General features: G+C 39.2%; 1 protein-coding gene across 6 annotated transcripts in view; it reads left to right on the forward strand.

Annotated features, from left to right (window-relative positions):
• spag9a (sperm associated antigen 9a) overlaps positions 1–7,731 on the forward strand; it is a 25,698-nt gene extending 17,967 nt beyond the window's left edge. For 5 of the 6 annotated variants that reach the window (XM_068718305.1, XM_068718308.1, XM_068718306.1 and 2 more), the window contains 12 exons: positions 1–184; positions 303–518; positions 719–929; positions 1,446–1,562; positions 1,820–1,900; positions 1,989–2,056; positions 2,333–2,481; positions 2,661–2,832; positions 3,008–3,121; positions 4,164–4,340; positions 4,878–5,015; positions 5,403–7,731. The exon at positions 1–184 is cut by the window's left edge and continues 3 nt beyond it. In XM_068718305.1, the coding sequence (XP_068574406.1) occupies positions 1–184; positions 303–518; positions 719–929; positions 1,446–1,562; positions 1,820–1,900; positions 1,989–2,056; positions 2,333–2,481; positions 2,661–2,832; positions 3,008–3,121; positions 4,164–4,340; positions 4,878–5,015; positions 5,403–5,521 (1,746 nt within the window). In that variant the 3' untranslated portion in view covers positions 5,522–7,731. The remainder of the gene's footprint in view (positions 185–302; positions 519–718; positions 930–1,445; positions 1,563–1,819; positions 1,901–1,988; positions 2,057–2,332; positions 2,482–2,660; positions 2,833–3,007; positions 3,122–4,163; positions 4,341–4,877; positions 5,016–5,402) is intronic. The other variant, XM_068718307.1, reaches the window with a different exon arrangement.
• Positions 7,732–25,847: the final 18,116 nt, after the last annotated feature.

Genomic DNA, 25,847 nt, shown 5'->3' on the forward strand with positions numbered 1-25,847 from the left:
CAGGAGAAAGGGGAGCAGGAGAAGGAGCTCATCCTTCAGGATGAGATGTCCAGTAGGGTGTGGGTGTGCACCAGCACTCACTCCTCCACCAAGGTTATGGTGCTGGACGCCATTCAGCCCTCTGACTTACTCGACAGCTTCTACGCCTGCAACACCCACGTCGTCTGCATTGCCAGCGTGCCAGGTAGGCTGAGTGGTCACACTGTTTGTTTGTGTGGGACGGATGAGTGGCTTTCTTTGTCCTCCTCATCCATGACTGCATCGCTTTTTATTTTTCTTTCGTTTGTGTTGTCTTTTAACAGGTGTGTTGGAGACTGATTATTCGGCAGGTGAAGAGGTACCACAAGACCCGGAGGCTAGCCAAGGTGACGGGGTGTCACTGGCCGGCAGTGTGGCCAGTGTGGGCTCAACGGGCAGCGATGGTGCCATGGCAGCGGAGGGGACCACCGCCATTCCCCAGACAGCCATTGCAGGTGTCACCGATCAGCCGCCTGAACACAGTGGCATCTCTAGCTCAGGTGCAGTAGATTTCTGCAGACAAAATTGCTTCGATAGAGTATGTCCTTATTTGTTTTACTGCTAGCGTCAAACACAACGGTGGCCAATAGCTACAACTCCACCAGGAGGCTACATCTTTGTCATTCATGTTATCCACCCAAACCTTTCCCGTATCACTCATTTACCCTGTGATCAACCCTGTGACCCACAATGACCACAGTTGAGCTGTCCAGAGAGACCAGTCCAGCAGAAGACAACGTTCCTGCGGCGGAAGAGGCAACGGAAGCGACGGAGGCTACCGCCGGCGTGGGCGAAGAAGGAGAGGAGGACCAGGGAGCGGATCCAAACCAGCCAGGAATCTACACGGAGCATGTGTTCACCGACCCACTGGGAGTGGGACCCACTGACTCCCCCTCTGCTCACGCACAGAGGTGAGCAATGATGTTCTACATTATCTCTTTTTGTCGGGTTTCATTGCAAATCGCAATGATTCTTTTTTAGATGATTATAAAAGTAATGTTCTTTATTTATTAGAAAGAGGCTAAAACTCCCTTTTTGATTTGACTTTAATGATTCTACAGCAAGAACAAGTAAAACAAATTAAATAATTAGATACAATAGTTTATGATCAAGTGGCCTTTTGAAGTCAGTAGTTTCTCATCGTCTCTTTTTTTTTTTTTAACCATCTAAAAATAGCTGATGTGCCTGAACCATACAAACCGTGTATACTACTATTATACTACTATCAACTAATATGCATACAAAACAAGTATGTAGTGTTTCCTCCCCTGGTAGACATTACATATTAAATATACAAGGATAGGATAATTAGCTTATATAGGAAATGTTAACAAGAATAACCCTGGAAACATTGATATATATACATGATATTTAAAGAAATCTGAACTTGAACACAGAATGTGAGTTTTCTACCTTCTGTGATGCAGGGGCTGCGGACATGACGGCGAGACTTCCTTTCCAGAAGACTCGGACCCATCAGATGGGGAAGTCCTGAGGATGAGCAGCGCACTTCCCACCATGTGGCTGGGAGCTCAGAATGGATGGTGAGCAGGACAACAGCCACTAGAGGGCAGCAGCGACATATAAGAGCTGGCACTCAACACCGACAATGTGTTTATTACATGACTGAAGATCAAGCCTCTTTTTATCCAATGATGGTTCTTTTATCGTGAGCAAATGTATTCACACAGTTATACTTTCACCAGCTCTATTTTTCTCGTGTAGTTTGAAATCCACTCCTCTTAAGCCAGCGCTGCACTCTGATCAGCATTTCTTTATCTCTCTGTCTCTCCCTCTCAAGTCTTTATGTGCACTCGTCTGTGGCTCGATGGAGGAAGTGTCTTCATGCCATCAAGCTGAAAGACTCCATCCTCAGCATAGTGTGAGTACGAAGTCAGTTGTACCTCAAATACAGATTTATACCTACAGGGAAAAATGTGTAAAAAGAGGGTGTTTATGTGTTGTTACAGGCACGTTAAAGGGAGAGTCCTGGTAGCTTTGGCTGATGGGACATTAGCAATTTTTCACAGAGGCATTGGTGAGTCTGGGTTAGAGCTCATTGTGGTAAGACACTTTGTGGTTTAGACGTGCAGAATTCAGAACATTTTTATTTAGTTTTTTTCATTTTATTCAGTTTTTGGGTATGAATCTAAATCCACTGCATTGTCACTTTTATTTTAACCATATTTGTTATGTTTGTAAATCATATCAATTTACTAGGACGCTCAAAATATTGGAAGATGTTTAATATTTTGTATAGTGTTTATACTGTTGGATGCCAACATCCATAGCATTTTTTGTTCCTCCCATGCAGACGGTCAGTGGGATTTAACCAACTATCACCTGTTGGATCTGGGCCGGCCTCACCACTCTATCCGCTGTATGACAGTAGTCCATGACAAGGTGTGGTGCGGTTACAGAAACAAGATCTATGTCATCCAGCCGAAGGCCATGAGGATAGAGGTACAGCTGTGACTATGATTAATAAACGTTCTGTCACTCAAATGAGTTTTTTCAAACCAACTAAATATTGCATAGCCTTTCATTCAAAACATGTCTTATGGTAACATTTGAACATCCTACATTGAACGTTTCTATAATATTCTAACGTCACATCGTCTCGTTCTCTCATGTCTGAGCAGAAGTCGTTTGACGCTCATCCTCGCCGGGAGAGTCAAGTGCGGCAGCTGGCCTGGGTTGGAGACGGTATCTGGGTGTCCATCCGTCTGGATTCAACTCTACGCTTGTTTCACGCCCACACCTACCAGCACCTCCAGGACGTGGACATCGAGCCCTACGTCAGCAAGATGTTGGGTACGCAAGCTTTACTCCGCCTACCAACTAGTCATTTCTCTCTTCTCTGACTTTCATCTCACCAGACCATGGCTTTTTTTTTAAACGGTAAACAAGTGTGTGTTCTGTGTGTGTGTGTGTGTGTGTGTGTGTGTGTGTGTGTGTGTGTGTGTGTGTGTGTGTGTGTGTGTTGCAGGTACGGGTAAACTGGGCTTCTCCTTTGTGAGAATCACAGCTCTGGTGGTGTCCTGCAGCCGACTCTGGGTAGGGACAGGAAACGGAGTCATCATCTCCATCCCGCTCTCTGAAGGTATCACACACCTCAGGTTTATACCACATACAACAGACTCCTGAACATTTGTTTTCATACGGCTGTAGCATAGCATAAACGTTAAACAGATACAATATGTGAGCTCTAGAGGCGTCAGTAGGTGGATATTGTTGTCTGTGTCTTTGTGCTAACCTAAGCTAACTGGCTGCTGGTGGTATCTTCATGTGTACCATACAGAGATGAAAGTGGAATCAATCATCAGGCTCTTAACAAAAAAAAAAAAGAAAGAAAATAAGCATATTTCCCAAAACTATTTATTGAAGATAAAAGCTCACTTTGGCATACCTCACTTTTTTTAACCTGTCTCTAAATCATGGCAGCCATGCAGCTCCCTTCTCACTGTGTATCTGTGGGTTAGATATTTCTCTCAAGGCACGTCGTCGTTACCACTCAGGTGATACTTGTTGAATAAAATATAACCAGGTTGCCATGGATACAGGTCTTACAGTCACCTTGTAACACTGCTTGTGTAATACAACAACTTTTTTTTATCATGTAAGCTCTATATTCTTCCTTTTTTCTCTCCTGTGCAGTTCACTCTCCTTTATTTCTGTTCGCTCTTCTCATAGTGTTAAAGAGCTATAGGTCCTCTTTTTGTTTGACCTCTAGCTTCTCTCCAACAGCCTCTTTTTGCTTGGTTGTCTCACTTTATTTATCTTTTTAAAAACAATGAGATCAAACAGACATGAACCCACGGACGGCTCTGCTGTGTGTGTGTGTGTGTGTGTGTGTGTGTGTGTGTGTGTGTGTGTGTGTGTGTGTGTGTGTGTGTGTGTGTGTGTGTGTGTGTGTGTGTGTGTGTGTGTGTGCTCTTCAGTGAGCCGCTAACACTGATGATTTTTCTACCGTAACCTTTTGTCAGACACTGAGATTTGATTGTTTCACCCAAGATCTCACCTCTTGTCTTTAGCGCAGCCGCCTTCACCCACCGCTGACCTTCTTGTGGTGCAAAACCAAGATAATATGCACCGTGCGACATCGGTAGCTTTTATACATTTTTTTTATTAATCTTATTCTGCAGCCAACAAGACAACGGGAATAGTGCCAAATCGGCCCGGCAGTGCTGTACGGGTTTACGGTGATGACGGTTCAGACTGTGCCATGCAAGGCAGCTTTGTGCCGTACTGCTCCATGGCCCACGCCCAGCTGTGTTTCCATGGACATCGAGATGCTGTCAAGTTTTTTGTCACAGTGCCAGGTAAGTGGCAAGTGTTGAAAAAAGGGCAGAAATGGTGACGAATGCTGCAAAAATGAAGAACCATTAAACCATAGAAATCGCCAGCCATGTGTTTGGGTCAAATTACTGTTTGCTAGTAATTAACATTATTTCGCATCTGATAATATGACAAACCACCATTTATGTCTATGGCATTTATTTACATTTTTAAACTAATCAGCAACTATTTTGATAACAGAATTTCTTTGGGTTTTGTTCTATTGGTTGAAGACGTTACCTCGGATTGGCGTTTTTACTACTTTTTGACTTTTCATAGACCAAACAATTAACCAAGACAATAATCTGCAGATGAATTGATAATGGAGACAATTGTTAGTTGGTCCGAGTATCTATGCATCTTTATTATGCACAATTTTATAATAATTGTCAACAATGTTGAATAATAGTCAACAGAGAATATATTGCTGAAACATTTGACAGTCATTCCTTAAGTCAGTTATGAAGTAAAAATAGCAATTGCTTCCTGATTACAGCTTTTTGGGCCTTTTTGTGTCACAGGTCAGGCGATGCCGCCTCCAGGCAGTGCAGATTCAGGCTCTGATGACCCTCCATCTGAATCCTCCGACACAGCAGCCTCTGAGCCTAAGACCTACCTGGTCATGAGTGGAGGCGAAGGCTACATTGACTTCCGAATGGGTGAGTATGTCGCACCACTGACAAAACACAGATGTAGATCAAAGTGCATTGACTTAGGTGGATCCAACAAGTAGCTTTCTATTTTCCCCTTAGCGAAATGTAAAATACAAAAGACTGCATTTTAATCCACATAAAAGTAATGCAGCTGTTTACTGTACGGTCTCACTTCAAGGGCCAATGTGTAGCATTTAGGATCTATTGGTACACATATTAATAATTATGTTCTCTTTAGTGTGTATTCTGTTACTTTAAAATTAGCCGTTAGTATCTACATACGCAGCCAAATCCTACCCACTGGACCTTTTTTAAAGCTGGTTCAAAGGCCCAATGTCTTCCCTGTGACCCACCTTGTATGCCGTTTGTTTGACTCATCGTCCTCCTCCTCAGGTGATGAAGGCGGTGAGTTGGACGGTTTATCAGAGCCAACAGCCAGCCAGCAGTCCCCACCTACCAAGGCCGAGCAGAGCCACCTCATCGTCTGGCAGGTCGCAGCCTCCCATGATTGAAAAAAACAAATCAAACTGTTGTCAACGCCAGGGCCGCCCACCAAACCCCTGCATGTCATTCTCAAAGTTTTTAATTTCATATTATTGATTGTTCTTAATGCCTGAGTAGTTGACTACTTTGTAAAAAAAACAACATTATTTTTAGTCCATGTTTTGTACAGTTTATTCTTTATGAATTTGAATTAGATAAGGGGAAGTTTATGTTAACTTTAAGAATACGTCCAAGTCCAAGTGTTCCCTTCTGCTGGGTTGCATGTTGGAGAGCCGGTGCGCACTGGAAAAAGGCCTCGTTAACTTAGTTAGTTTGATCAGGTACAGTATGGAAGTCGGTATCTCAAATGTTAAAGAGATGTGAAAGATAAAAGGGAAAAGCGCTTAAAGCAGTTTGGCAGTCATTGAAAAGGAGCAGAAGTATATTTTATATGACACACATAAGACTTTTACATTTGTAAACCACATGTATGTATGTGTGTGTGTGAACATCAGGTGTGTATGCATTCACTGAGCATTTTTACTATATTAACCATTAGGGCTGGGTGTCAAAGTATATTCCCTACAAGTCCAAATGTAAAACAAATTTCAAAAGGTTAAATTTATTGAGTGTGTTGACAGAGACTAATTACTCTACTGTAAGGTCTGATTATTAGAAACGCTGCTTGCACGTACCAGTGGTTTATTAAATGTGCTTTTATTCAGCAAACGGTTGTATTAATATTGAATGACACTGAGCCCTATTTGCTACAGGTTTATGTTTTATGACATGAACAAATGTCCAAGCAGCTTGGGTCCTGCTACTGATCAGAAGAACCGGCTTACTGTTCTTCAGGTTAGCATTTGTGTGTGTGTGTGTGTGTGTGTGTGTGTGTGTGTGTGTGTGTGTGTGTGTGTGTGTGTGTGTGTGTGTGTGTGTGTGTGTGTGTGTGTGTGTGTGTGTGTGTGTGTGTGTGTGTGTGTGTGTGTGTGTGTGCCACCAGCTCGGTGCTTCCTGTTTGCTTCAGCTCATTGGCACTTTAAAATGTTAGATGTTAGTCGCTTGAGGTTTGGAAGAACACCCATGGTAACGTACACTACAACACTGTGTGCCCACCGTATGAAGGGAACAAAATGTACAAATATCTGTAGCGATGTGTCACCCCAGTAACCAAAGGACGAAAGAAGAAGCACCGTGAAACTGACTATTTCATTATTTTCATCTTTTCCGACATAACGCGTCTCGTCAGTCTAATAATTTGAGGGTATACATGTGTATATTCAGGGCGTTGTCCTTTTAGGAAATAAGCTTGAATAAGGGAATCCGACTAAAAATATCATTTTTGTGTGGCACCTACTAATGGTCATGCACTAAAGGGAGTCTCTCCTGATTGCTTCATCATTCCTTCTTTTGTTGTTACAAATGCATTTTGAGGCCTGGAAGCCAATTATTGTAATTTTTTTTGGTTATTTTGGGCGTTGCTTGTGTTTTGAATTCATGTGTGAGACACTTTTATTAAGTATTTTGATGATGACTGTAACAGATAGCCGGATACCAACATTAAGTAGGTGTTTTATTTTGGTTTTATATCTGAAAAATTGGGCCAAGATTGGTCTTCAATCCATTTCAAAATAGTAATTTCTATTTTGTTTTTGCCATTCCAGTATTTATTTCCTTTGTTAACGAGCCTATCTGGGTTCAGAATGTAACTTTCTACACGAGCAAAATAAATTGGGAGGCTATTGTAAACAAAATAGTCCAAAATAGAGTTTACGTGATTGTTAATAATGGTCAAATAAAAGAAATTAATGTAATCATGTTGCAAATTTTTTATAAACCATGAAATCAAAGTGTGCAAACAATAACTTGATGGTTTTAGAACAACACATCCATGTACTAAGCTATGCATGTTTGTTTTTTTAAAAGGACACTGCTATGTTTTCAGCTAAATCAGTTTATTGCCACCGTTTTGGGTGGGGTGGATGTCTATCCATGTGTTTGTGTGTACAGTACATGTGTAGGAGTTCGAACGCAAGACACGTTTGTCCATGTGTGTGTTTGATTTTGAACATTTTGTGGTGTATGTGTGTTCACTGTATGTTCATCTGTAATACTTCAGAGACTGGTCAGATTTACCCGTTGCACCGGGCTTCTCTGGACGTGGTTCCTCCTGGTCAATGTTTGCTAAAACAGCATCATAGCCTTATTTTTAACAATCTATTAAACTCAATTTCATGGACAGGTTTCTGTTACCGTGTCTGATTGTTAGAAAATTGTATTTTTCCCACTGGAAGATGTGGCAAAGTGTGTTTAAGACCCTGGAAGCCTATTTTCTCAATCAGCTTGTTACTATGAGTAATGGGCTCCTATGAACAAAACTGTTCTGACAAAGTGTTCTTTCAGTGCTGTTTTCACAGGTTCTAAGTGGACGAGGTTCCATGTGGAAAAGATGATGTCATGTTCTTCTGTGCACCAATCAGAGTTTGGCAACTTTTAAATCTGAATGAAGCCAATTTACTGAGTATTCAACTTTTAATGACTCAAATTTTAAAGATGATTTTGCAACTTTGGTTGTTGCTTATTTATTCAGGAATATTTAATATTATAAAGAATACTTGAAGAGTTGAAGCCAAGTTTTCAGGGCCTTTTAATTGACAAATAACATAATCCTGCAGTACACTGACATGTTATCATGATTGAAGTTAAGCATGCTTTCCTCATTATGCGTCCTCTGTAGCAGCATGCATATGTCACTGTACTGTGTGTCCCCAGAATTGTTTCTAAGCTGCATTTACTAAAATCCATCAAATAACTTACTGCATTTATTAAGATGATCAAATGACAAGTACTCATTTTAGAATTTAAGATATGCTCAGCATAAATAATTTAATCACATAACCACCAGATGGTGCTGTATGTCTACTATGTCCTCTCAGTCCCACGGTGGTCACATTGAAATATGATTTTTTTTCGGCCTTTGTGTAATGACAGAGGCTTCATTGAAGACCAAGCCTTAATAATGTGTGATTTATTCCGTCATTCTGTTTACAGCTCATGTGAACTCTGCATGTTGACTTTTTATAGGTTGCACAACAACCAAAGAATTATGAAAAAACTGTGAGTCCCCTTGACATGTTCAAATGATATCCTGGAGCTCCAGTATGGAATATGTAATTTGCTCAAAGAACAAATGCTTGTTGGTGCTCAAGATGAGAAAATGCTCATCTTGAGCACCAATAATTTAAGATGGCAGCACAGACATATTTTACAGTCAGATACAGTTGTATTATTATCTCCCTGCCAGCAGATAATGAGATTGGTCTTGTGTGTGTTTGTGTGGGCGCATCTCTGTGTCTGTCCACGGCCAATCTTTCATTCTGCTGCACCAAACTGCATCATATTTTCGGTGCTCATTTTTGGCTGCACGCTCAAAGGCCCTCATGTGGTTGCAGTGACTCAAGTTTCCAAAACACCTTTTATTGTCTGTTTGATATACTGTCTTTAACTGCCTGCTGACTCCCTACTCACTATTCTTAACCAGCCCACAGCTGGCCGCAAGTGATTTCACAGCTGAGTGCATCATCGCTGCTCTGCTGCCAGGGACACAGTGTGGAAAATAGTTTGCTCACTTGTTTGACTATCAACTAAGGGCTAATGGAACTACACACACACACAGCTGAGTGCATCGCCGCCGCTCTGACGCCACTCTGATGCTCGCTTTACGACAAGAGACCGTTATTCCGAGCTTTTTATTGGACATCACCCTCATGTTTACGTGCGTATTGTCAAAAAAATAGAGTGGACGGAGTTGAGACGCGTGTCTGCAGAAATCTGCATAGATTTTAATGAGAGCGCATCTGTTGTTTGAGAGTGAAAAACATGTCTGATACACTTGCAGTCTAGATGAGGGGTTAGCAAACTGTGGTGGATGTATTCATTCAATCACACGAAGCAGCAGTGGTCATTGCAGACCCGGAAATCTGCACTCTACTGGGTTTACCTTGCTGTGTTTATGCTCTGTTCATTGGGTCTTTTCCTTGGCCAGTAGGAGGCTGTGCTGCTCAATGCTTCTGTAGGATGCAGCATCACCACACATAATCCGTTTCCATGACATTACATCACAGCGTAAAGCCCACCTCAGTCTCTCTCTTTGTCCCTCCATCCCACCTCTGCCTCTCTCCTCCTCCTCGTAAGCCATGCGGGGGCTGACAGCGAGCCCGGCACAGGCATACAAAGAGCTTTCTGACGTCACAGAGTGTGTTGTAGACCAGACGGGGGATTCTTCAGACTGTAACATGCCAGGATTGTGTTGCATTACAGCTGGGATGCTGCAAAGAAGAACTGATCTCGACTTCCTGTCAGAGCTGTTTCCAGTGAATAGGGATGGGGACAAAAAGTAATTTCAGTAGTGTCAGTTACAGATTGCAGTTAAAAGCAATACTAAAGAGGCTGGTGTTAAACAGGACTGTCTAGGCCTTAGCTGACGTCAAAGTCATCCGATTAATTTGTTTAGTAGACAAATGTAATGAAGCAGAGGGATTTCAAATGTGATGGATGACTTATCTTCAACTAACAGGGATAGACAGAAAGAAAAGAGGGGTTTAGGTTGCTGTGTTGTGCTCACTTAGCTCACCGTTTAGTTTAGAGCTTCACTCGTATACAAGATGACATTAAAAGAAACCCAATAGGCCCCAATAGATGGAGGCAGGGTTCAACTGTTACATACCACACTCCCTGGTGCCGTCTCTGTGTCTCTCTCTGTCCTCTGTTACATGAAAGTCAATGACAGGGGTAGAATCTTTTCAGTGGAAGAGACCAAGACATTTTCTCTGTTCTGTATAACAGCTTCATAACATGTTGTATCTTTATGAAATGCATTCTCATGGAAGCTTGAGCTGAAGTTTATAGATAGTTGCAATACTTTCGAGAATGCCTGTTGTGATACGTCTCTTGGCTTTTTAGCCTGTGGTGAAGGGGACTGGATGAAGGAAGGTGAGAAATCCAAGAGAGGGAGAGAAGGGAGGAAGTAAACAGAGTTAGGGGAAAGAGGAGAGGCCCACCACATGACACTGGGGTGAAAAATATGGCAGTTGTGAGGAGAGGGGTGAAGAGAGGCATCTGCTACATATTAACAGGGTCCCCCCTGCAGGTAGTGCAGCTGAAAGGCTTGGTAAACAAGAAGAGAGGTGTGTGTGTGTGTGTGTGTGTGTGTGTGTGTGTGTGTGTGTGTCTGATAAACACTTTTTGTTTGTGTGGGAGTTTTATATTTTTATGTTTTTAATTCCCAGATTCCAAAGCATGATTCTCAATGGAGGCCTGTGGAGAGAGATCATACAAGTACAAATATTTGATCATCAGCAGTCAGTGCTTTGGAGTTTCTATCACCTCTGCAAACACAGTGCTGAATGAATGAATGACGTATTTTTGCAGGCCAACCTCGGAAGTTAGCATCGCACTGGTTCCCTCGACAGAAAGTCAATGGGATTTTGATAAATCCCATAAACCCAGGGCTTATTTTCTGCAAATAAGTCACATTAATGTTCCACCAACAGAGCAAAGCTTTTTTTAATCCAGCAAACCAGGCAATAAACAGCTTTAATATGTAGAGAAAATGAACTGAAAGGAAGTTTAAAATGGCTGCTAACTCATTCTAATAATGAGCCACAATGTCATGAATACTATAGATATCGTCTGTTTTATTGTAGAAGAGCCCAGAAGAGCAGTCAATGTGCTTGCTTTTTCACACAATATTATAAATTGTGCACATAGAGTATGCACCTCTGTCTTTCCCTCCTGTGTGTGCGCCTATGATAGCATGTGATTTATTAAAAGCCTCTTTCGGCCCTGGTGAGAGCGCCCTTGGCCTCCCATGGAAGTGCGCAGTATTTTACTGTGATAGGCTGGGCTAAGCGTTTTGTGAGCCAGTACAGCAAAGCAACACAGCGTTCTTAGAGCACGCTGTGCACACCATCAACACAACACCAGCCTGCAGATGAGGCCTCATCACAGCTGAAATCTCCTTCGCTGAAAAATAAAAGTAGACAGGCATAATGGGGTGGCTGTTGGGGTGTGTGTGTGTGTGTGTGTGTGTGTGTGTGTGTGTGTGTGTGTGTGTGTGTGTGTGTGTGTGTGTGTGTGTGTGTGTGTGTGTGTGTGTGTGTGTGTGTGTGTGTGTGTGTGTGTAGATGCCTATTTATAGCAAATGTCTAAAGTGCTGAGGGGACTGAACCAGGGTTGAAAGAGGGGAGACAGTTTAGTGTGACACCATGTGCAGGCTACCAGTGGGGCACAGGTTATATATGGGTGTAAACCAGTTAGATCCTCATCATCTTTCTCTCTCTCTCTCTCTCTCTCTCTCTCTCTCTCTCTCTCTCTCTCTCTCTCTCTCTCTCTCTCTCTCTCTCTCTCTCTCTCTCCTTTCTCTTTTCCTATATTTAGGCAGCACTTTTGAAGTACACAGGTTTGCAGTTTGTTGAATAAGAGAAATTAATAGTGTACATCCTGCTACCCTCTTTCTGTATCCAGGGTGAGGTTTGACTTTAAATGTTAGAGTAGGGCTATTTTTCACAGCATCTGTAACTTCGGGGATGACATTGCAATCACCGATGCAGGGAGGAACGAAGGAAGTCGTTGGTAATTGTTGCAGTGGAATTATTGACCAGATAGATATCAATGAGGAATCATGTGCGTGTGTGTGTGTGTGTGTGTGTGTGTGTGTGTGTGTGTGTGTGTGTGTGTGTGTGTGTGTGTGTGTGTGTGTGTGTGTGTGTGTGTATAAATATATATGGGGAGTTTAATAATTAAGCACCTGCAGTATGTGTGTGCAGTTCTTTACATACTCTTTGTGTGTTTGTGAGTGACATTACTGCATGGCAGGCGGCCACAAGCAGCAGGGAGATGTGGGTAATATTACCCCCACTCCTCGCTCCTTTATTTATCCCCCCCGCCCCAAGGGTCTGGTTACTCTTTCATCGATGACGTAGGCATACTGCTGTTATCGTTCTCCTCCTCCTCCCCTTTTCTCCCTGTCATTTATTTTTGTACTATTGTGTTCTTGCATACAGGCAGCAACTGGATGATTTCAGTCCTATGAGTCACTCTCTTTTTCTCTCTTTATGATGTTATGATTCACGTGGCTGGCAGTGGTCTAGCAGTAGGCAGTGGGCGACTGTGGCTAAGAGGAGAGCAGGGCAGTCTTTGGAGAGCAGGGCCGTCTTTTGAACAGAGGATCGGCGATTCGATCCCCGGCTCCGCTAGTCACATGTAGATGTGTCCTTGAGCAAGACACTTCACCCCAAAATGGCTCCCGTAGCTGTGCCTACGGTGTAGAAATGTGATAGAATCTAAATTGTAAATCGCTTTGGATAAAAGAGTCTGTTAAATGACTGTAATGTAATGTCTTCTGTCTGAAGAGCCACTTTAAGCCATCAGGCTCTCTGTAGCCTAGTCTTTCTGACAGTGATCCTACTTCTGAGATTCAGCTGTGTATCTTCTGTAATCATGCACACATGTAAACAAGAGAGCTTAGCCACTTCTTCTGGTGAGAAAATCTTGGTTAATAAGGATTTTTAAAGGAATACGTTTTTCTAAAAACGCTTATTTGTGCTCTCTTTCTGAGTGTTAGATGGAACGATCGATACCACTCTGATGTCTGTACGAGAAATATGTCACTAGCTACATCCGCAAGCCGGTTAGCTTAGCTTAGCACAAAGACCGGAAACAGCTGAACTAGCTCTGTCAGGTGACAAAAGCTGCTTATCAGCAAGTCTAACCATAAAATTAAAGAGAGAAAGTAAATAAACCCTTTCGGTATAATACTTAAAAAGTATGTGCACTGCATTCGGCATTTTGCTTTACATATTCAGTCATTTACCACCTGTCATAGTCTAACTGCATCTGTGTGTGAGTTAGACTGCACAAATTGGTGTAGCTTCATTACCTGCAAACGCGTGTCACTTTGGATGGTATAACACTTAGGTCTACACGCCATCCCAGATAATTTGCTGTGAAATGGAAATAGCAAATATGGTTTATGATTTTGCTTCACATTATGTCAAACACAATTTGCCCTCAGAGGTGATATGTGAGGGCTGCTGCATAGTAAACTAGGCCACAATAATGAACCTGCTGACTTACGGGTGACTCACAATGTGCCTACCAGTGGAAGGCTGCCACTTCATGTCTACAACGTCTATCCTTCCTTGCACACCCATCTCCCCTTCTCTTTCAAGCTTTTCTGCCACACCCTCTCTTTTTTTTTTTCACATCTCCCTGTCGTCTCACCTTATCATCCATCTCCTCCACTTCAGACCTCCTTGATGCCCCACTGCCAGGTTTGCCTGGTGGGCTACATCCTAGCTTTTGATCCCTCGGTGTTGTATTTGATGGGGCTCCACCAGCGCTCTGAGCTGTACTGACCTTTCCCATGGACCCCCCCCCCCCCAAGTCACACTCATCTGAAGACACCTGGAGTGAGGTCCGGGGAAATATTGACATCTTCTATCATCAAAAGCAGCTGACAGCTTTCTATGAGCAGGATGTTTGTGTGTGTGTGTATGTGTGTGTGTGTGCGTGTGTGTGTAATTGATGTGTGTTCATGCTAAATGTGTTTACACAGCCATTTTTCTTCATTTGTGACAGAAGAGAATAGACCCCATTCTCCTTTAATCTACAAAACTGTGTGTGTGTGTGTGTGTGTGTGTGTGTGTGTGTGTGTGTGTGTGTGTGTGTGTGTGTGTGTGTGTGTGTGTCTGTGTCTGTATATGTATATGCATGTGTGAATATGGTGGAAGTGACCTGCACAGTTTACAGAGGGAGAGGTTTGTTTTGAAGTCATAAAAAGTTGATTAATACTGATTAGTCTAGATCTCACTGAGGTGTTATCCTACTGGGTTCTAAAGCTCTCAACTCTGTTGGATTCATCATTTTCTGGATGAGCTTGGGCATTTTGATGACTGTATGACTACATGAATATGACTAACCTAGAGGGCTAAATTTGACATAAAACATAGTAATGAATGTATAATTTTCCTGGCCCATAGTAAGGTTCCTTGACTGTATGTGCTCCCTTACACACAAGGATACAACATGCAACGTCAGTCACATACACAGTGGCGCCATAAGAGAATCATTAGCAGTGCAAAAGGTACGTCTGTTTCATGTTTTCTAATAAACTGTAAATCCAAATCTTGTGTAAAAAACGACAGAACAAGTATTGATCATAACAATTCAGTGAATGTAAAGATCATTAAATTTAGTGCCTGAAAGAAAACATTTTCTCAACTGTGTACCTGCAATTATGATCTACAATATGTGTGAAGGTTCAACAATGGCACAATGTTTACTGAAGATCATCAAGTGCTGCTCATTTAGAGAAATAATGTCATAGATGGTCTATATTCTTCTGCAAGATCTATTTCAGGAGTAATGGCATGGCTGAGTAAATATGTTAATTTACAAGAGCAATTAATACAATGGCTGTCCTTTAATGTGACCTCAATGACGAGTTCTTATACGGCAGTAACTTGACTTATAATGCAAATGTATGTTTGAGCAAACTGTATAGTTCTAGTAATAATTATGATAACACTAATAAGACATAATGTCAGGCAAAATGTGGATTTTGGTTTACAAAACTGTCATCTTCGTTTTGCTGCAAAGTGGGCTGTTTATTCAGGGTTCAGGTTGGTAAGTGCAGGAGAGAATGGACAATTATCTTGTGTTCATACCTCTGAAAATGATGTGTCCATATCCTTGCGAGACTACAGAGACATAAACAGGACTGAAGTTGCAAGGTTAGTTGTTACTGTGATGTCAAGGTAACTGGAAGACATATAAAAGATAACTGAGTGCTTGTAAATTGTGAAGGGAACAGTGCATAATATAGGTCACACTATAAAATGCAATTGTATTGTATTGCGAAAAAAGTCATTATATAATATGTAGATAAAAAAAGCCATAGTATAGCATGTCAAAAAAGTCATAAAGAAGTCGTAGTATAGTATGTCAAAATAATCATAAAAAAGTCATCGTATAGTATGTCGAAAAAAATAATAATATAGTATTTAAAAAAAGTCATACTATGACTTTTTAAAAATACCATATTATTTCCTTTTTTTCAACAAAAAAAGTCTAAAAAAGTCGTAGCAAAGTCATAATATAGCATGTCAAAAAACATAAAAAAAAAATTCATAGTATAGTATGTAAAAAAGTAATAGTACAGTATATGGAAAAATGTCATGTTGAAAAAAGTTATGCTGTAGAAAAAGGTCAAAAAAGGTCATAAGACGGAATGTCAAAAAAATAACAGTGTGTAGTATGTAAAAAAAAGTCTTAAAATCGTAGTATAGTATTTTGAAAAAGTCATACTGTGAGAAAAAAGTAAAATACAGAATATCAGTTTAAAAAAGTTTTTAGAAAAGTCATATGTTGGAAAAAAAGTCATAAAAAAGTAATAATATGGTATGTCGAAAAAAGTCTTAAAGAAATCATACTCTAGTATGTCAAGAAAAGTCATAAAACAGCATGTCGAAAAAAGTTATAAAACTGTTTGTTGAAAAAGTTATAAAAAAGTCATAGTATTCTATGATAAAAAAAAGTGATAGTATTGTATGGCGAAAAGTTTGCAAAAAAAAAATTGGTATACTATAGAATGTCAAAAAAATTCATAAAAAAGTCATATGTCGAAAAAGTCATGAAAAAGTCATAGCATAGTATGTAAAAAAAACGTCTTAAAAAGTAATTTTAAAAAGTCATAAAAAAACTCACAGTATAGCATGTCGAAAAAAGTCATAGTATAGCATGTCGAAAAAAGTCATAGTATAGCATGTCGAAAAAGTAAAAAAACATAGTATAGCATGTCGAAAAAAGTCATAGTATAGCATGTCGAAAAAAGTCATAGTATAGCATGTCGAACAAAAAATCAAAAAAGATAGTATAGCATGTTGAAAGAAGTCATAGTATAGCATGTCGAAAATGTAAAAAAACATAGTATAGCATGTCGAAAAAAATATCATAAAAAAGATAGTATAGCATGTCGAAAAAGTAAAAAAACATAGTATAGCATGTCAAAAAAGTCATAGTCCAGCATGTCGAAAAAAGTCATAGTATAGCATGTCAAAAAAAGTCATAGTATAGCATGTCGAAAAAAGTCATAGTATAGCATGTCGAAAAAATAAAAAAACATAGTATAGCATGTCGAAAAAAAAATCATAAAAAAGATAATATAGCATGTCAAAAAAAGTCATAGTATAGCATGTCGAAAAAAGTCATAGTATAGCAGGTCGAAAAAAGTCATTAAAAAAAGTTATAGTATAGCATGTCGAAAAAAGTCATAGTATAGCACGTCGAGAAAAAGTCATAGTATAGCATGTCGAAAAAAAGTCATAGTATAGCATGTCGAAAAAATAAAAAAACATAGTATAGCATGTCGAGAAAAGTCATAAAAAAGTCATAGTATAGCATGTCGAGAAAAGTCATAGTATAGCATGTCGAGAAAAATCATTAAAAAGTCATAGTATAGCATATCAAAAAAAAATCATAAAAAGATAGTATAGCATGTCAAAAAAGTCATCGGATATCATGTCGAAAAAAAAAAATCATAAAAAAGATAGTATAGCATGTCGAAAAAAGTCATAGTATAGCATGTCAAAAAAAGTCATTAAAAAAGTCATAGTATATCATGTTGAAAAAAGTCATAGCATAGCATGTCGAGGACATATTATGTTTGTCTTGTCATGTACAAGAACAACCAGGGATCAAACTGCTGATCTTATGAAGGAAAGACCCTGACTCTACCTCTGTGCCACTGAAGAGTCACAGAACACGAGGTTCTAAAAAGAGACTTAAAAGTCATAGTATAACATGTCGAAAAAAAGTCATAGTATAGCATGTCGAAAAAAGTCATAAAAAAGTCATAGTATAGCATGTCGAGAAAAGTCATAAAAAAGTCATAGTATAGCATGTAAAAAAAAAGTCATAGTATAGCATGTCAAAAAAAGTCATTAAAAAAGTCATAGTATATCATGTTGAAAAAAGTCATAGCATAGCATGTCGAGGACATATTATGTTTGTCTTGTCATGTACAAGAACAACCAGGGATCAAACTGCTGATCTTATGAAGGAAAGACCCTGACTCTACCTCTGTGCCACTGAAGAGTCACAGAACACGAGGTTCTAAAAAGAGACTTAAAAGTCATAGTATAACATGTCGAAAAAAAGTCATAGTATAGCATGTCGAAAAAAGTCATAAAAAAGTCATAGTATAGCATGTCGAGAAAAGTCATAAAAAAGTCATAGTATAGCATGTAAAAAAAAAGTCATAGTATAGCATGTCGAAAAAAAGTCATAGTATAGCATGTCGAGAAAAATCATTAAAAAGTCATAGTATAGCATATCAAAAAAAAATCATAAAAAGATAGTATAGCATGTCGAAAAAAGTCATCGGATGTCATGTCGAAAAAAAAAATCATAAAAAAGATAGTATAGCATGTCGAGAAAAGTCATAAAAAAGTCATAATATAGCATGTCGAAAAAAGTCATAAAAAAGTCATAGTATAGCATGTCAAAAAAAAAATCATAAAAAAGATAGTATAGCATGTTGAAAAAAGTCATAGTATAGCATGTCGAAAAAAGTCATAGTATAGAATGTCGAAAAAAAAAATCATAAAAAAGATAGTATAGCATGTCGAAAAAAGTCATAGTATAGCATGTCAAAAAAAGTCATTAAAAAAGTCATAGTATATCATGTTGAAAAAAGTCATAGCATAGCATGTCGAGGACATATTATGTTTGTCTTGTCATGTACAAGAACAACCAGGGATCAAACTGCTGATCTTATGAAGGAAAGACCCTGACTCTACCTCTGTGCCACTGAAGAGTCACAGAACACGAGGTTCTAAAAAGAGACTTAAAAGTCATAGTATAACATGTCGAAAAAAAGTCATAGTATAGCATGTCGAAAAAAGTCATAAAAAAGTCATAGTATAGCATGTCGAGAAAAGTCATAAAAAAGTCATAGTATAGCATGTAAAAAAAAAGTCATAGTATAGCATGTCGAAAAAAAGTCATAGTATAGCATGTCGAGAAAAATCATTAAAAAGTCATAGTATAGCATATCAAAAAAAAATCATAAAAAGATAGTATAGCATGTCGAAAAAAGTCATCGGATGTCATGTCGAAAAAAAAAATCATAAAAAAGATAGTATAGCATGTCGAGAAAAGTCATAAAAAAGTCATAATATAGCATGTCGAAAAAAGTCATAAAAAAGTCATAGTATAGCATGTCAAAAAAAAAATCATAAAAAAGATAGTATAGCATGTTGAAAAAAGTCATAGTATAGCATGTCGAAAAAAGTCATAGTATAGAATGTCGAAAAAAAAAATCATAAAAAAGATAGTATAGCATGTTGAAAAAACTCATAGTATAGCATGTCGAAAAAACTCATAGTATAGCATGTCGATAAAAAAATCATAAAAAGATAGTATAGCATGTCGAAAAAACTCATAGTATTGCATGTCAAGGACGTATTACATTTGTCATGTACAAGAACAACCAGGGCTTGAACTGCTGATCTTATGAAGGAAAGACCCTGACTCTACCTCTGTGCCACTGAAGAGTCACAGAACATGAGGTTCTAAAAAGAGACTTAAAACTCATAGTATAACATGTAAAAAAAAGTCATAGTATAGCATGTTGAAAAAAAATCATAAAAAAGATAGTATAGCATGTTGAAAAAGTAAAAAAACATAGTATAGCTTGTCGAAAAAAGTTATAGTATAGCATGTCGAAAAAAGTGACCTGAGTCCTTAAATAAGGAGCTTATGATTGAACTGCAGGAAGAAGGTGAAGAACATACAATGACACCGGCAGAGACTTAAAAGTCATAGTATAACATGTCGAAAAAAAGTCATAGTATAGCATGTCGAGAAAAGTCATAAAAAAGTCATAATATAGCATGTCAAAAAAAGTTATAAAAAAGTCATAGTATAGCATGTCGAAAAAAGTCATAGTATAGCATGTCGAAAAAAAATCATAAAAAAGATAGTATAGCATGTCAAAAAAAGTCATAGTATAGCATGTCGAAAAAGTAAAATGATGATTGAACTGCAGGAAGAAGGTGAAGAACATACAATGACACCGGCAGCCACGTTTCGAACACAGGCCCATTCTGGTCTAGACAGCAAAACTAACCACTACACCAACATTTATATTCAGTGAAGAACAGTCATGAAACATTCATAAAAAATTCACAAGATAGCATGTTGAAAAAACTCATAGTATAGCATGTCGAAAAAAACTCATAGTATAATATGTCATAAAAAACGCATAGTATAATATGTCATAAAAAACTCATTGTATAGTATATCATAAGAAGTCATAGTACAGTATGCCATAAATGAGGCATAAAAAAAGTTATATTATCGTATGTCATAAAAAGTCAGTAAAGGTTAGCTAAAGTTTGTCACAAAAGTGTAATAAAAAGTATTGGTATAGGTACTACACACATGCATGAGCAAATGTTTTGCTGTTGAGCACTCTTGATGCGGTTACTGAGCATCTTTGGGTGCCCTGGAAGGCTTGTGGTGAGACAGAGTCATAAATCCCTGACAGGGAGACAGAAAACCCAACAGATGGGAGCAGAGTCTGCAATTAATTTATTGTAAGAGCACCACATGTCTTTGGTGCAGGGACGATTTGTCATTCTCACTTTGCAGCACAACTTAGCATAGTCGATCTTGATTGTAAACATGAATGTCGATTACACCATAGTTACATTCTGTTAGACGAGAAGTACGCAAGTTCAAACGACCTAGATTCAGTACATTTAGAGGTTTTCATCAAATAAATAAAACTACAAAAAATAACTTGCAAGGGGTTAGATATGGAGCGTTGGCCTTTTGAGTTCTTTTTCAAACTATAAATAATTTGACATTTTAGGAAATGCTCTTATGTGCTGTCTTACTGAGAGTTAGACGAGACCCTCTCGTGTCTGTAGGGTAAGTATAGCTGCTCCATTAACTGGCTAACTTAGCTCATAACAAAGAAGAGGAACCAGCTAGCCTGGCTCTGTCCGAAGGTAACTAAATCTGCATGTCATATCTTGTTTGTATAATTAATATAATTCCTCGTTTAACAAGAGGTTTTGTGCCAGACTATTTCTTGGCCGGTACCAGCAACTTCCTGGAGTTTCCTCTGGTTGCCTGGCAACTGGTCATTTGAAAAGTGCATAGAACATGAAATCTAGATTGTTTTGATTCAGAGACCTGATCACATCAACAGTCCCAAATACACACCCAGATACAATATCTAGATGTGCATCCAACTGTCCCTCACTGACGCCTCCTGATGATTCTCCTGATGATTCTCCTGATGATTCTCCTGTTGCCCCTTCACTCAGCCCTGCTGCCGGTTCCTCCCTCTAATGTCTGCACTTCCTCTGACTCCTGAGTGAGTTTCTGTGTTTCTGCTGCGAACGAGCCGAGAAAACTGTCAAAGATGTGTTCCCATGACAACCTCCATCCAGCATTAGCAACATGAAGTGTCAGGGTATATCCAAGTTTGTGTGTGTGTGTGTGTGTGTGTGTGTGTGTGTGTGTGTGTGTGTGTGTGTGTGTGTGTGTGTGTGTGAGAGAGAGAGAGACAGAGAGACAGAGAGAGAAAGAGAGAAAGAGAACCCTCAGAATTAAAAATACTCCTAAGGAGATAGGGCATATCTTGTTGCCCAATATATATTAACATGCCACAACCTGAGGGACAGTGAGTGACCTACACACACACACACACACACACACACACACACACACACACACACTGTATATATATATAATTAATAATCAATCTGGATGTTATATTATTGTTATTGTGTATTAATGTTATTGTGTAATAATATTATTGTATGTTTAATTTTTTTTTATGCTTTGGCAATACTGCTTCTAAACATTCATGCCAATAAAGCAAATTGAATTGAATTGAATTGAGAGAGAGAGAGAGAGAGAGAGAGAGAGAGAGAGAGAGAGAGAGAGAGACAAAGAGACAGACAGTTGATGTGGGTGAAAGCAATTTTAAAGGAAACAGAAAAATGTGGACATAAATCTATAATAAGTATATGTGGGTGAAAGGTGACCGTTGATATTGCCAGTGTACAGTTTTCTCGGCCAGTTAGCAAACATACATGAATATTTACAAACATGCATAAATATATATATACACACATATATATATATATATATATATATATATATATAAATATATACACACACACACACACATACTGTATATAGCAAAATAAAGTAGTATCAGGCTGAGATCCCAGCAGACAGACTGTGCTGGATGTGTTCGTGTTGTTATTTGCGTCACGTCCAGCTCAACGGTGAAGGCCTTCTACAAGTGTTGCTATGAGACAAGAATTTCCTTAAGAAGTTACAATAGTGAATATAATTAACATTTTACACAGTGGATGGCAAAAAATGTATTATGTGACATTATCTTTTTAAGCTTTCATAAAACTATTCCTTGAGATTAGAATCTTATAGGTTTAAAAAGTAATGAAAAAAAGCTGAAAAGTAGGTCATAGTTAGTGATTTTGCCTCTTCTTGTGAAATAAATCTTCTTGTGATATGTTTCTGGCACCTGTCAGCTCATGGCCTGAAGTATTCACCTACACTGTACTCCTGCACCTCCTACCTACATAGTTGTTTTCAGTCTCATTCTCAACTTTTCCCCTCTCTCTATCTTTTCCTGTTCTCATCCAGCCTTCTTTCCCTTTGCCTTCTTGTCTTCATACCTTAATTACATGGAAGAGCAAAATGTGTTGATGAAATTCTTTGACATTTAGCTTCCTTAAACAGCCCACAAAAACACCTACAGGTATTTTTTTCTTCTTTTACACACAACTCTTGCATGACCAAGCACATCTTCAAAGTTGCAATTTTCGAGATACAATCTTTCTGAAACTCCAATTCATAAACCTTCCCTCCAGGGACGTGAACCTGTATTTCATACCTGTCAAACTAAATGAATCTCTGCTCTCTCTGCCTCTTTCTTTCTCTGACACATATGAAATACAGCTGAAGTAACAACGGCTTCTTGGGTTCTACTGGACGCTATACACACAACTACACACCTAAAAGACATACAGCAGGGCAGAGGGGGAATTAAATTTACTAATGTATCTGCCAAGGTTGGGATGCAGTAGTGGAACATGGCTGGCTGACCTCTGGGACGCCTCACAAGAACATCAGTCTCTTTCATGACAGCTTGAGGTGAAGAACTTGTACATCTTGGCCAAAGGGGAGAATAGCATTTCAGAGTGTGCCGACATTTTTTATGTGACATAGTACCTTGGTCTCTACGAGGGTGGAGAGTGCACATAAAAGGATTGCAAGGGACAGATTGATGACAGATTGGAAAGCAGTACATTACGGTGTCATTTCAGTGTTAGGGTGTTTGGAGTTTCATGCGTATGGAAATTAATAATTGAAGAAGAAACACTTAAATTTGATCATCTTAGAAGTGTGATATAGACTGATGCATGCGTATTTCTGCAGTGGCTAGGCACATTTTAGTGTTTGTGTGCAAAATCATGCAAAATGCCCTGAGCTCACAGCCAGGAAGCTGGAGGTTATCACGAAGCATCTATTCTGTCTGATCAAATCTCATTTTCATAACCATATTACAAACCTCAAGTATCTCAAATAAATATGGCAGCCTTCACTGTTGTCTTTTTACATGACTGTTTTGATTTGCAGTGGGGACATTGCAGTGTTTTGTCCCTCCTGTCTCTCTGTGGGACTTTTGAGTGTTTTCCCATTCTTCCTGTGTCCCGCTGGCATGTATTGTCCTTTTAGTGAAGGAGAGCTGGTTGGGTGGTGTGAAAATGCCACTTTGTAAAACTTATTGTGCAGTGAGGTGTAGGGGACAACTGTGCCAACCCTGAGGGATATTCTACCTTTCTAGGAATGTGGGCACCATCACACATTTTTAACCTTTTTTGAGCTTCGAATGTGACTGCTCCTCACAATGCTGACCCAGCAATTTTAGTTTTATAACAGCATTTTTTTCACAATGGCTTCAGTTGGTTTGTGCAATATAGTGCTTCAGTATTCTGCTCTGCCAGCATGTTTCAGAACCAGCGTGATGATATCAGAGCTACATGACATGTTGTGACGGAGCATTTTTCTCTTTCTCAAGTGTCATCAATGGTCCCAACAGGGATTGAAGAAGTAAAAGTACTAATACAGCTCTGTGCTAAAAATAATACAACGATACTGTATATGGCATTATTAGATTGTTAAAACCAATGCAACACTGTGTAAGAAGCATTTTACTGTTGTAGCCGGTCGAGGTGCAGCTAGTTTGAATTACTTTACCGTACATATAAGAGTTTAATGCAGTTTTTACCGTCCTACGGGTTAGGCCCCTCGCAAGGGTCACAAGATAAATCTCAGTGCCATGAGAGTAGGAAAGAAGAAAGAAGAAGGTTTAGCTATGCACATTTGTATTGACTCTTCAGAATTTGTTTTTGATTTTGCTTTTCTGGTGAAATATTGGAAACTTTAACCTCTTTGGGCCTTAAACTGTTGGTGAATGAAAATCTCTCTTTTTCGTGGTCTCAGACCTCAGACTCTTAGACATCTGAAACATGACAACGGGCCCAAATTAGGCAGCTTTTTTTGGAAATAGTCAAAGGCCAAAAAGGCAGCCACTGTTGTATTTTTAACAACACATTGTATTTCATATGCTTATATATTTTTTATGTAAAAACTTAAACTGTCATGTAATGGTGTTAAATAGTTCAATATATTCCTCTAAAATTTAACAGAGACAAAGGAAGTATCATAAAATAAACATACTCAAGTTAAGTACAACAAGTACCTTAGAACTGTACTGAACTACTTGTGTTTGAGTAAATGTACTTAGTTACTTTCCACCACTGGTCCCTAACCTTCAGCATTGCCAAGTCTGCCTGTACAAACAGCTGATAACATGCAGTTCACTGTTGTCAACACAGGTTGTTGAGGTCTGTTTTTCTCTTGATGATCAAGACCTTTGAATGAGCTTAGTAATGCTAAAACCTTTGATTAAAAGGTTAATACACCTGATGAAATTCTATTTACATCCCTCTCTGTTTTTTTTCTGTCACACTAAGTCTGTGCGTCTTTGTGTAAACTCACACCTCATCTCATGCTTCTTTGCCTTTCTTTGTCATTGTGGAATGTATGTTGTAAGGAACCTGTAGTCTGGATTTAGACTGTCCTAATTAATTCCCATGGTAAAAGATTGGTTTCGATTGCTCAGACGTGGCTGCTGTAAAGTATCAAGAAGGGAGAGAGGAAGGTTCAGCTATGTGAATTTTAAATACCAGGTCTGTGGGTGGAAGTGTTTGTTGAAGAGAAACACCTCACTCACTGTGAAGGTGCACAGAAGTCTAAGTGTAATGTTTCTGAAAGTTTGGTACTGTGTGTGCATGCTGGGTGGCCACTGACTTGATTTTGGTTAAGGTTGCACATATTTTCTGCACGTATACGGACTTACACACTAACCCGTACTAATCAGCTGCTTGGCTGAGGTAGATCTGCTGTCCAGAGTATTTGACCAGTCACATCCTTTAGTGCAAGCGACTGAGGAGACAGGGAGCTTGAGAGAGTAGCTTTAGTTGGGTATGAATAGCAAGGCTAATCGCTCCAGGCCATGGGAACCAGCTAGCTGCTAGGGCTAAGAATATGCCAGATTGGTTCTTCGTGGGAGAGCCAGAGAGAGCAAGACGGTGACCCACAGTGGGAGGGGATTGAGGTCAGCTTGACACTTATTCTGCCACCAAAGCGAGCTCAAGCTCATATAAGGAGAAAAAGGAGTACTGGATGTTATTAGTATAGTGTAAGCGGGCTATTAAGCAGATGTGTAAAGGAAAGGGTGAGACAGAAAGTTGTTCAGTTAGTGTGAGCTTATAGAAAGTGTAACAGAGAACTTGGGACTATAAGAGCAACACTGACCCATGGCTTTAACATCGACTGGATTAGTATCTGCAACATTGCCCTGCTGTAATTGTTTCACTGTAGCAGAGAGAAACACACAGCAGCGCTGTATATTAATAATGTATACGCCGTGTTCAGAAATGCTGGTTCTGCTCAGAGAGGTCATATTGTCTTTCACAGCTTGTTTGTCAAAATTTGCAGACAAGCATTTCTCCCACTTAAAGCGAGCCATGTCCGTGTTTTTGCATGTTTTAGCTCATTTACTAAAAATCACTTTACATTACTGGTGCCTACTTCAAAAATGGTCATCATGGTGATTTTTGGGGATTTGTAACTGTTTTTGAGCAATGCTTTACATTCCTGTTGTATGAAAAGCAGCTT

This window comes from Cebidichthys violaceus, unplaced genomic scaffold (assembly GCF_023349555.1).
Source record: "Cebidichthys violaceus isolate CVI_PGR_0920_01 unplaced genomic scaffold, fCebVio1.0.p SCAF_23, whole genome shotgun sequence".
NCBI classification, from domain to species: domain Eukaryota; kingdom Metazoa; phylum Chordata; class Actinopteri; order Perciformes; family Stichaeidae; genus Cebidichthys; species Cebidichthys violaceus.